The 12,343-nt window shown below is 42.4% G+C and overlaps 1 protein-coding gene across 1 annotated transcript in view; it reads left to right on the top strand.

Moving 5' to 3' along the window:
- LOC144244936 (ATP-binding cassette sub-family A member 9-like) overlaps positions 1-6,563 on the top strand; it is a 60,888-nt gene extending 54,325 nt beyond the window's left edge. Inside the window, exons 34-40 of the mRNA XM_077780280.1 lie at positions 462-537; positions 612-706; positions 1,249-1,368; positions 1,548-1,688; positions 2,522-2,601; positions 5,639-5,694; positions 5,824-6,563. Of these exons, the coding sequence (XP_077636406.1) occupies positions 462-537; positions 612-706; positions 1,249-1,368; positions 1,548-1,688; positions 2,522-2,601; positions 5,639-5,694; positions 5,824-5,922 (667 nt within the window). The 3' untranslated portion in view covers positions 5,923-6,563. The remainder of the gene's footprint in view (positions 1-461; positions 538-611; positions 707-1,248; positions 1,369-1,547; positions 1,689-2,521; positions 2,602-5,638; positions 5,695-5,823) is intronic.
- Positions 6,564-12,343: the final 5,780 nt, after the last annotated feature.

Below are 12,343 nucleotides of genomic sequence, written 5' to 3'. Positions count from 1 at the left end.
TTATTCTCAATATGGAAAGAAGTCATTGCAAATATGAATTTGACAACCAAGAAAGGTTCATAAATTATCCTAGGTAGTTTCAATTTTATGATCACTCCGAATATGCTGTGTTTTTAAGAAAAAATTTTTAAATTTATTTATTTATTGTGAGAGAGAGAGAGAGAGAGAGAGAGCACGAGCAGGGGAAGGGCAGAGAAAGAGGGAGAGAGAAGCCCAAGCAGGATCTGCGCAGTCAGCATAGTGTCTGATGCAGGGCTCGATCTCACAATCGTGAGATCATGACCTGAGCTGAAACCAAGTGTCAGATGCTTCACCCACTGAGCCACCCAGGAGCCCCGATCACTCAGAATAGTCTTTTCCCAATGTCTCTTAATATAGTGTTTGCTCAATTTGTCAGTTCTCCTACATATATTCCGCATAGTGTGGCAGTGATACAGATTGACTCATTCTGATTCCTTCAGGTTGGTGGATGCGCTCAAGCTGCAGGACGAGCTGAAGAAGCCGGTGAAAACCTTATCCGAGGGAGTAAAGAGGAAGGTAAGGGAGGGGGGCTTAGTGTTACTCTGCGCACCCCACAGGTCCGTGCCAGACACCTGTTCCTCTCGTTCCAGCTGTGCTTCGTGCTGAGCATCCTGGGAAACCCATCAGTGGTGCTTCTGGATGAGCCGTCCACAGGGATGGACCCCGAGGGGCAGCAGCACATGTGGTGAGGGATGTCATGAGTAGCCCTAAGTGAATTTATTAATCCTATACCAACTGACCTTCAAACTCATTGTTTATAAGGTGACAGACACCACATTATCAGGCAATGAAATACTAAAGGGGGAGAAATCGAATGTCTTATCACAGCCAGTTTTTAATAAGGAGAAAAAGATCATTCTAACACCCTAATACGCTAAGAATTTCATTTTCGTGGTAGATCTTCTGGGTATGCATGGCCATCCAAATCCATCTATTATTATTCAGGCTTGATTTCTGCAACATCACCTGATACACAGTTCTTACAGAGAAAAAAAAAAAATCCCAAGTCCTTAGGAATATTCTGAGAGCATTGAGCCCCAGCCATGCTCTGAATGATATACTCCACCCAATGGTTTGGTTATTTACATGGCTGTTGTCCCTCCAAAACTCCTTTCTAATCTGAATTCACTACTTGTTTCATGTGTGCCAACGGAAGTGTGTCTAAATGTCTTTTCATCTTACCCTGAGCTTTCCCATTAGTTAATGTGTCCTTGGACCTAACTTTAGGCAGGCGATCCGGGCCACCTTCAGGAACACGGAAAGGGGCGCCCTCCTGACCACTCATTACATGGCAGAAGCTGAGGCTGTGTGTGACCGCGTGGCCATCATGGTGTCTGGAAGGCTGAGGTGGGTGCCCCCAGTGGGACCTGAGCTAAGGACATCTCCTTGCACTGGGTTATCACCGTCAGGGGCTAGGGTGGCTGGCTGCCCCTGCTCTGCGTGGCTCTGGCCTCCAGAGGCTGAAATTCACCAGCAATAGATTTATCTTCTCCCTCTCTTGCTTGCCTTCCTCCTCCTGCCTCCAGATGTATTGGTTCCATACAATATCTGAAAAGCAAATTTGGCAAAGATTATCTGCTAGAGATGAAGGTGAAGACCCCCACCCAAGTGAAGCCCCTCCACTGTGAAATTCTGAGGCTTTTCCCCCAGGCTGCTCGGCAGGAAAGGTAAACACAGGTGTTAGTTTGTTTCCTCTTTCTGTTGTTCTGTTTTCTATTTCTATCTGTTTTGCTGTTCTATTATGGCGAAGGGAACTAAAAGCTTAACTTGATCTTTTGTTTTTTTAACTCTATGGTCATTGCAGATACTTGAATTATTAGAGAAAGGTCCAATTCCGAAGGATACCACAGGAGGGACATAAGAACAATGTGCTGATTTGGAAGCTGATTGTTGTAAGGGAATTCACATACGTTCCCAATGGTTCTATCATGTGCCAGGTCCTAATGCACGCACAGACCTAGGTCATCACGATCCTTTCCAGAGGGTGAAACTAGCCCCATTAAATGCAACCACTTGTATAAAGCCCATGCCCGGTACCAGGCATCGATCAAAGCTCAGTGAGTGATGGCTCTTAGCATTTTTATTATTATCCGTAATGGCACCTGAGGCTCAGGTAGGTGAGATAATGCCAAATCCTAGAAGTGGAGCCCGGGGGTGAACTAAGTCCTTTTTACTTAAATGCGATTCTCTTCTCCTGGAGAGGAATGATAAGGAACCCCCCTGTTTCTTCCCTTCTTGAGGTGTAGATGCTACCCTGGTATCCTCCTTTCCGTCTTCCATGCCTCCCAAGAGTCAAAGGGACCCTTATTGTAAGAGCCTCCTCATGCTTCTGCTTTAGTAAAGTGACTTCTTGTTGATTCAAGAGCATCCACACATTGGCTACATCCATCTGCAGATGCAGATAATTGTTGGTGACATTTTCGCTGCTTTTGAGACATGCGTTCCTCCGTGGTTATCTTCTTGAAGCCAGAAGCTCAGCCTCACTCTCTATTTCTCATAGGTACTCCTCCCTGATGGTCTATAGGTTGCCTGTTGAGGATGTGCAACCTTTATCACAAGCTTTCTTCAAATTAGAGAGAGGTAAGAGTGACTATTGAGAGATAAGACTCCAGGAAACAGAGAAATTCAAGTCTTGCGTAAAACCAGGATAGAGATACACAGACATGAAATCATACTGTCATACCATACATAAAGGATTAAGACTTTTAATCCAGTGGTTCTCACCCACGAGTGATTTGGCAATGCCTGTGGATCTTTGGTTGTCACAACTGGGGGTGGCGTTGAAGGGTGCGACTGGTATCTCATAGGTCAAGGCCAGGGATGATGCTAAACATCCTATAATGCACACAGGTCAGCCCCTCCCATTGCAGAGAATGATCACACTGAAATATCATTAGTGCCAATGCTGATAAATCCCCTCCTAATTGAATGAGGCTTTGGGGGAAGAAATCATTGGCATTTGGGGCTGGAATATCCATAAATTCATACAAAAAAGTAAAATCAAACAATATGCTATGGTTTTCATCCATTTGTACTCTTAAATAGCACTAGACATTGATAAGGAGGTATCTCACTATTGAGATGGGCTAAGCCATAATTCTTTTCAAGACCCTTGGATTGTGATCTTTTTATACTGCCATGGACTTGGTGTGTGCCTATCACACCAGTGTATGAAATCTGATAAAAAGTTGAACACCCTCCCCCTCTTCTTGATCTGTGCATTCTTACTTGCCCCGTGCCATGATTAGAAGCCCCGGAATTCTAGTTCTTAGAGAAGTTTTTCTCCTTGAGACAAGGTTATGATTGCCCCAGATAGTTTTCTCTTTACATTTCCTTCTGCCGTCATCCCTGGTCTAGGGTCTATGTATCCATTTTTCACAGTGAGCCATTTTGGCCTAATGACAAATTTTGCATCATTCCAGTGGGAGGGGATCCCACAACAGACTCAGATCCACACGAAGTGTTTCATAAGCAGTTAGGAGCAGGGAGGGGGATGTTCCCAGAAGGCAGCCTCCCTGGAGTACAACGGAGCCTTTTCTTAAGAACCTTCTAATGGTTCTGCTTTTAAAAATGTTCCTCCCACCTCAAGTTCCTTCTGCTGCATTTAATCTGCTGCAAGCAAAGTTCTCATTTGGAGGAAAGACCTAACTTTTTATCACAGTTCCCTGCTCCCCTGTGTCATGGAACTATAAGTTAGCTTTTTTTTTTTTTTACCTCTCTAAGTGTTAAGTTACACACAGTCACCTTCTCAACTGTGATACATTTATTGAATGAGGTGAGCCCAATAGTGTGCCAGCACAATGCAGGCCCCATGACCATTCCTTTGTCTTGCTATAGATACTCATTCTCCCAAACCATCAGATCACTCTGGGGTTCTGCAGACTGCAATACTCCAGCCTCACATGCCCACTCCAGGTCGGAGTTGCTAAATATTTGAAGACCTGAAGTTAGGGAGGTAGGATGATTGGTCTTATCTCCCTACTTACCCTTTTCCCTCTTCTGCTCAGAGCTGATGTTTTAAGCCTCTCCAGTGTGGAGTATAAGGGGAGAGAAGAGATAATATGACAGCAGTGTTAGATTAGATTAAGCAAAGCTTAAGCTAAGTGCATTAGAACTGGTACAGGGCCTCCTGTGCAGAGATGACCGATCACTGTCCTTTCTCTCATGGGGTGCTTTTGTGAGTTTCTTCAGGACTCCCTCTCCCTTGGGGTGCCTGCGTGGCTCAGTTAGTTTAGCGTCCAACTTCGGCTCAGGTTGTTATGTCACGGTTTGTGAGTTCAACCCCTGCATTGGGCTCTGTGCTGACAGCTCAGAGCCTGGAACCTGCTTCGGATTCCGTGTTGTCTCTCTCCCTCTCTCTCTCTCTCTGCCTGTGTCCTGCTTGCGCACTCTCTACCTCTCTCTTAAAAGTAAATAAACATTAAAAAATTAAAAAAAAAAAAAAAAAGACTTCCTCTCCCTTCCCATCTGCAACCCCTGACCACAACTTCCACCCTGGAGTGGGCAATGCTTTCTCCTCTTGGTTTCTTGGTTTCTTGCAGCCCCTGGGCCACTTCTTGGAATTCACTTACCTTTCAAGAGATCTCTTGGTGTACCCCCCATTGGATGCACCACCTACACCTCTCCAAACTCTGAAAGTGCAGGGCCATCACCATTTACAATTATTTATATGTTCCCAGACATGAGTCAAGGACCCAACCCCATGTGCCCAGATTACAAGCCCACCCTACCACATCCTCTGTCCGTAGACAGGAGAAAGGAAAGACCACAGCAATCTGATAACTGTCCACAAGAAACCTTTGCTTTCTAGTCTTACCTCTCTATTCATTAGTTTCTTCCTTTTATGTGTCTGCTCATTTGGGGTCCTAATCACGGTCCACATTGATAACAGATGGTAAAAAAAAAATAAATTCGACAAAGTTTGGTTTATGAAGGGACCATTTGCAAAGGGGCAAGGCTCAGTGTATTACCCAAGGCTAGAAGCAGGAGACATGTTGCCATTCTTAGGTCCAAAGGGACTCAGAGAGGAAGCGGTGGCTAGAACCCAGGAGTAGAATCATGTACAATTTCCACCTTGTGGGAAGCAGGGACTTTCAATCAAGGGACCAAGTTGACGTGAGGGAGGGAGTAAGGAATAAAGGCCTTGAGCCCCCTCTCCTCTGTCTCTCCTCATGAACTGCGCCTGGTGGAAACCACCAGAGAAAGCCTCTTCAGTCAGCCTGTGGAACAAAGATCGGAGTGAAGAAGAGGGAAGGCAGACACAGAGGAGCGCACGGGAGTGTTCTAGCACAAAGGGAACCATCTCTTAGCTTACCCTGCCTTGGTGGCCTGGAACCCCTGACCCTGTTTGCCAGTCTTGCGTGCCCTTGCCCCGACTCTGAGACAATGGGAGAGGATGTCCAGCCTGTTACAAGACCAGATAGCGAATTTGCCTTTCCACATTTAGTACATGCGCTGCCGAAGCGAGCACATGCCTTTCCATACTTAGTCTGAGAATATTTATTACCGTGTATTTTAGGTTTAAAAATCTATCTGTGTGTACATTTTGTACAGAGCTTGGTAAAACTCTCCAAATAAAAAGTATATGACCTCCTAACGTACACCCATCCTTCCGCAGTGAAACAGAGCTTCGACCTGGAGGAGTACAGCCTCTCGCAGTCCACGCTGGAGCAGGTGGGTCAGTCTTGGGGACTTTATTTCATGCGTGGAATAGAAATGTACAACCTGTGCCCCTGCTTTGCACTCACTTGGAGCTGCAGGAGGCAGCGTGAATCCCTCTCTCTTCATTTCTTGCCCCGTCAGGTTTTCCTGGAGCTCTCCAAGGAGCAGGAGCTGGATGACTTTGATGAAGAACTTGACCCCTCAGTGAGATGGAAGCTCCTCCCACAGGAGGACCCTTGACGCGCCAAATACCCCATGTTTCCCTTTAAGCTTATGCCTCTCTTTAAAGATAATATTTTATATCATTAATACATCTTATCTCAGACACGATACAACATGTTTTTGAAACTCATGCCACCATTTTACTCAATACTATTACATATGATGGGACTAAGGAGCAAAGTCAGTGAGAACAATCGTGAAACCAGACTGCTCGGCTTCTATACCAGCAACCAAATCCCACATGTCAAAGAGTAGTAAATTAAAAATGCATTTATTATAGAATGTTTGGGTTTCTGAGGATGATACGGAGATTAGTTTTATTTTGTCTTCAAACATCAAAATAATGCATGCCTTCTTATCCTTTGGAATACAGTACATAAGTACAAAGGAAGACCTAATCCTGATTTTGGGGGAAAGTGATTATTCAGCAGCACAGTATTTGCTTTTTTTAAAAAAATTTTTTATTTGAATTCCAGTTAGTTAACATACAGTGTAATATTAGTTTCAGGTGTACAATATAGTGATTCAACATTTCCGTACACCACTCGGTGTTTATCACAAGTATTTGCTTTTGGTAATTCAGTTCGTTTGTTTCTTTTTGTTGTGGTTGTTGGTTCTGAACACATACATTTTCCTTTTCTGTCATTTTTCAGGTCTTATGCTGTATAGTCTATATTTTGTCTGTTGTGACTATAAAGGAAATTTGAAAGCTATTAAGGAATTTTAGTAAGAATTTCAATAATCAAGTTGGTGAAAGTTTAAAAATTACATATCTTACATAAAATTTTGAAACATATTTCTGATTTTATGTTTTCTTGTGATGCAAGGGTCTACCCTCATGAAGATCTTAATTTCTCAGGCTGAATATGTCATGAGCTCTCCAACTGGTGACCCTGTAGACACCTTAAAACCAATGCAATATACTTGTATACTCTTATTTGGGTGAGTTTTTTGTTGTTACTGCTGCTATTATTGTTGCCAGCTGTTATTGACTGAATTGTGTTTCCCCAAGTTTCATATGCGAAAGCCATGAAGTATGTGATTGTATTTGGGGGTAGAACCTTTAAGAAGATAATTAAAGTTCAATGAGGTCACAAGATGGGGGCTTTACTCCAATAGCGCTGGTATCTTTATAAGAAGGGGAAGAGACACTGTATCTCTCTGTGCGCCAACAGGGAAAAGATCTCATGGGGACACAGGAGGTGGCCACCTGCAAGCCAGGAAGAAAGATCTCACCAGAAACCAAATTTTCTGGCACCCATCTTGGGAGTTACATTGGAGATGAGCTGTCTACAGAACCACCTGGGCTGCACAGCACTGGGCCGTGAAACACACACCTACACGTACTCAAAAACAAAACCAAAAAAATGCAACCACTGCAAAACACTCTGTGGTATTGAGCTACTGAGATTAATGAGCTCATGGGGTTGTTTGTGACAACAGAGAGTCAACATGATGTTCACTAACCCAGATCATGCCAGGAAAGGGCTGGGGACAAAAACCTGGAGTAAATATTTCTTGGTCAGGACACTGATGCAATTGCCAAAGACGTTTGAACTCTTCTAAGCTGCATGTCCCCAGTCCTTTCCTGGATCAAGATTCCGCAAGGGTGACCCTGTCTTTACTCTCAATCCATTTGGGCCACGCCATCCTCAGAGTATAGCTAAACAACGGTAGCTTCCAACCCAAGACATGAAGCCTTGGAGTGAGACTACCCTTCCCTATATTGTAGAACACCAGGAAGGAATGACCTAACTTGGATATACAAAGTTTTATTGAGTGACTGCTTGGAATATTTGAAGTAGCAAGTAAGAATCAGTTATTCCAAGGGCTTAATAAAAGAAATCATTACACAGATTGTGAATAAATAATTTTAATGACATGGGGTTTATTTTTCTCATAGTAGATGTACGTTTCTCACCGGTGGCACTATTGATGTTTTGTGCCAGATAATTCCTTGTTGGGGGAGGGGGAACAGAGGGGCTGCCCTGTATATTATAGAATATTCTATGGCAATCTTGATCTCCACCCACTAGATGCCAGTAGCAATCTTCACCTCAGTATAACAATCAAAAATGTCCCTAGACATGGCCCAGATCAGCCCACTGCATTATAATGATATACCTTTAAACCAACTTCTGCTTGAAGTTCAAGTCTCTTTGAACTTTTTAAAGAGAGCACAAGCTTCAGTAATGTGTTGCACAATGGTTTGTAAATTATTTCAGTGAGAGAAAATAAAGAACTCAGCACATTGGTGTGTCCAGAATCAATGGAGCCTCTGAAAAAGCAAGTGTGGCCAAAAGTATTGAAAACTAAGTGAGGTTCCTCACTTAGTTTGGTGTACTTTAATATACTTTTTAAAGTGTATTTATTTATTTTGAGAAAGAGAGAGAAGAAGAAGAAGGGGCAGAGAGAGAGGGAGAGAGAGAATCCCAAGCAGGCTGCGCACTGTCAGTGCAGAGCCCAACGCAGGGCTTGAACTCATGAACCGTGAGATCATGATCTGAACCAAAATTAAGAGTCAGATGCCTGACTGAGCCACCGAGGTGCCCCTGTTTGGTGTATTTTAAAATATGCCTCCCCGATTATATGTGGAAAGCCTTTCCTTTGGGTGGTGTCTTGATAGGAAAGGTAAATTTTGAGGCAGACACATCACCACATATGGAAAAACCTCCTTCCCCATCACTGACTCCTCACCTGGGGTTTAGAAGTACATTCATCAATACAAATTAAAATTCGGAGTAAAATTCAGAGCTGAAAATGACTTCAGAGGTCCTACCATCATTTGCTTATTTTTTAATGGTAGGAACTGACAGATAACATGACTTGCTCATGGAGCATTCAGAGAATTTTATCTTAGGTCATCATAAATTTTTATAGACTTAACCTTTTGAAAATGCAATATAGGATGAAAACTCATTGTTTATATTGCTGATTCTATAGGATTTAGTCTATAGACTATAGGATTGTAACTTAGGCTGGATTATGGTTTGCAGCTCTTTCCTCACTAATGGACATCAAGAATATTGCAACCTGTTCAGTTACAAGAAAATTCTCTTTTATGGTTGGATTATTTTGGATGTTAAGTCTCTTCTCTGTAGTTCATGCTGCTCTTGAACTTCATTGCCCAGTTTTCACAAACTGACAAAACTGAGTGAAGAAGTGGAAAACACCTTGACATTGAAAAAAATTTTAAGGTGGAGCCCATTGACTTGTGATGTTGATTTCAGCAAATGATGAGTGGGAAATAGTGAAAAAGACTGTCCGAAAAAAGAAGGAAAGGTTAAGCAAAAATAAAAATATTCCTATCCCTTAAGGCAGATTTTATATTGTCCTTCTCATCATTCATTTCCAGCTATTAGAATTCATGTGGTATCTATCACTTTGTTTGAACACTTTGCTCTATATTTGCTTATTTTCTCACTATTTTCAAACTCTGTCCTAGAAATTCTCTAGGTCATTTTTTTAGATAATCATAAGATAACATAGTTTCAAGACCCATCCATACTTTGACCCGCCTTCCACCCCAAAGCAACTTTGTCCACTTTCTTTATCATTTGAGTCACATACATTGGGCACATTTTCCCTCACAACCATGATCTCTTGCCACACCCATTCTAAACTCCCAAACCGACCCGTGAGCTTCCATCTTTGAGAGTGAGCATTGGCAGAGAAAAATCAGTTCACTTGCTCACCAAATAAGTGTATATACTTATTCCATTTACATCCCTCAACATACTGTAGACACAATATTCTTGAGCACTGAAGACATATAAAAAAAATTGCATATTTTTTACATTTTTTAAATGTTTTATTTATTTTTGAGAGAGAGATAGAGACAGCATGAGTGGGGAGGGCCAGAGAGGAAGACACAGAATCCAAAGACAGGTTCCAGGCTCTGAGCTAGCTGTCAGCACAGAGCCTGATGCAGGGCTCAAACCCATGAACCATCAGATGATGACCTGAGCTGAAGTTGGACACTTAACCAACTGAGCTACCCAGGCACCCCAAGAAAATTGCATATTTTAATGTCATTTTAGCACTGAAAAAATAGACTCTAAAATCTTTTTAAAAATCCACACATGTATATGTTTCTCAACCAGATCTTTGATTAAAATTTGGATCTATTACTCAAATTTAAAGTCTTTCTCAATACTCTGGAGTATAGGTCTTCTATGTTCCTGATTAGAAGACTGATTTTTTTTTTTTTTTTTTTTTTTGAGAGAGAGAGAGAGAGAACGTGGGGAAAGGGCAAAAAGGAGAGGAAGAGAGAATCTGAAGCAGGCTCCATGTTCAGTGCAGAGCTTGATGTGGGGCTCAGTTTCACAACCATGAGATCACGACCTGAGCCAAAATCAAGAATTGGACACTTAACCAGGTGCCCCAGAAGACTGGTAATCTTAATGCTCAACTGAACATGTGCTACGTTTATGAACAGTAAGTAATATATACAAAGGTTAGAAAATATGTTCATTCCACTTCTACCAAAAGGAACAGGGGATTTTAAGAACACCTGTGGAGTTCTGTGTGCTGCGGGTCAGACTTGTTGCTATAGTATCATTCCTCTACTACCACCGGATTCCTAAGATAATCCACTCAAAGGCAGCAATTAAAACGGACTACAGACAGATACCTTCTGAAATACAAAAACGTGTTATGTGAGGTTGCAGAAATGTTAAATGTCTATAAAAGCTTCTAAAGCATACTCTCACATTCTTGGCTATTTCAACCATGCTTGAGTAGTTTGGCCTAAGACCATGACGTACAGTGCCTGAGGATAGTGTCTATAGCAAAAAGCACCACTCATCATAGAAGATTGTAAAGGAGCATATATAGCCTAGTCTGGCTCATATTACACTATATCTTCATCCCCAGTCTTGCTACTATCCAAGACTCTAAAACAGTAAATACCATTTCTCCCCACCTAGTTTCTCCTGCCCAAGCACGCTCATCTTGATTACCTTTAGTGTGCCTTCCTGACTCAGATTATAATCATTCACTTTATAACCATGCCATTTTGATTCTCCCAGATGATCAACGACAGGAAGCTTAAGGAGACAGATCAACAGGTCATGGGTTTTGAACCCAGCTAAAATGTGTCTAAATCTCAATTTCAGGGGGAGAATTCCCATTCCCTCAAGCATATCACAGCCTTTCTGTGGTCGCCGGTGACATCTCTTCATGCATCGAATCAACTTCTGATTGTAACAAAACATCTACTCTGGTGTATTATACACAGAAAAGGTGGAACTAACATTCCATACAGCAAGAGCACTGATGATGGTGACTGGAAATTCCACAAAGAGTTGAGGTATATTGGAGCTTCTTTCTTGTAGGCCAAGATGATAAAGATAGTAAATAGTGTCAGGCTTTGATGGAATAAGTTACAGGTATGAAGGAATATTCCAAAATGTCAGGATTAAACACTGAAGAAATTGGATGATTCATTACTGAAATGTTTCTAAGTTTTTTCTTGTCAAAATGCTTCTGAGATGTTAATATTTGGAAGACATGCAAAGGTATATTAACCAAAGGACAAGTTTGGTTACAATATCAAATCAATCCAAAAGAATGGAATAGCTCAAACAAATGAGATTAGTCTTCCCTACAAAAGAATTCCAGGTGGCTATGCCTGGCCAATGGATATCTTTGCTCCAGTGGTGATTTAGAGAAGTAGACCCGCCCACCCGTTGGCTCAGACATCTGCTCTGGGATCCATGGAAAACATGGTGAATTGGGCAAACCCCATCCATAAAAGCTTGACTCAAAATTGGGTCCTGGGGCGGGGGTGGGGGGGTGGCGCCTGGGTGGCTCAGTCGGTCGAGCATCTGACTTCAGCTCAGATCATGATCTTGTGGTTCGTGGGTTCAGGCCCCGCGTCAGGCTCTGTGCTGACAGCTAGCTCAGAGCCTGGAGCCTGTTTCAGATTCTGTGTCTCCCTCTCTCTCTGATCCTCCCCTGCTCATGCTGCCTCTCTCTCTCTCTCTCTCTCAAAAATAAATAAAACATAAAAAAAAAATTTTAAAAACTGGGTCCTGGGGTGCCTGGGTGACTCAGTTGGTTGAGCATCTGACTTTGGTTCATGGTTCATGGGTTTGAACCTCTGTGCTGACAGCTCTGAGCCTGGAGCCTGCTTCGGATTCTGTGTCTCCCTCTCTCTCTGCCCCTCCCCTGTTCACACTCCATCTATGTCTCTCAAAAATAAGTAAACATTAAGAATAAAAAAATTAAAAATAAAAAAGCTGGCTCCTATCACTCCTACTTACATTCCCTTATCAAGATCTTAGTTTTCTGGTCACACCTGACTGCTGAAAAACTGTGAAAAGGAATATAGATATGTGTTTGGGGAGAAAAAAATAGAAAATGACAACAACAGCAATAGCTACAGTGAACAACCAAAAATGTCCTTTAGGGAAGAGCTAACATCATCAACCACAAA

The sequence above is a fragment of the Crocuta crocuta genome, unplaced genomic scaffold (genome assembly GCF_008692635.1).
Source record: "Crocuta crocuta isolate KB4526 unplaced genomic scaffold, BGI_CrCroc_1.0 scaffold288, whole genome shotgun sequence".
In the NCBI taxonomy this organism is placed as follows: domain Eukaryota; kingdom Metazoa; phylum Chordata; class Mammalia; order Carnivora; family Hyaenidae; genus Crocuta; species Crocuta crocuta.
The sequence above is the reverse complement of the archived record's forward strand: the minus strand, read 5'-3'. Positions and strand labels throughout refer to the sequence as shown.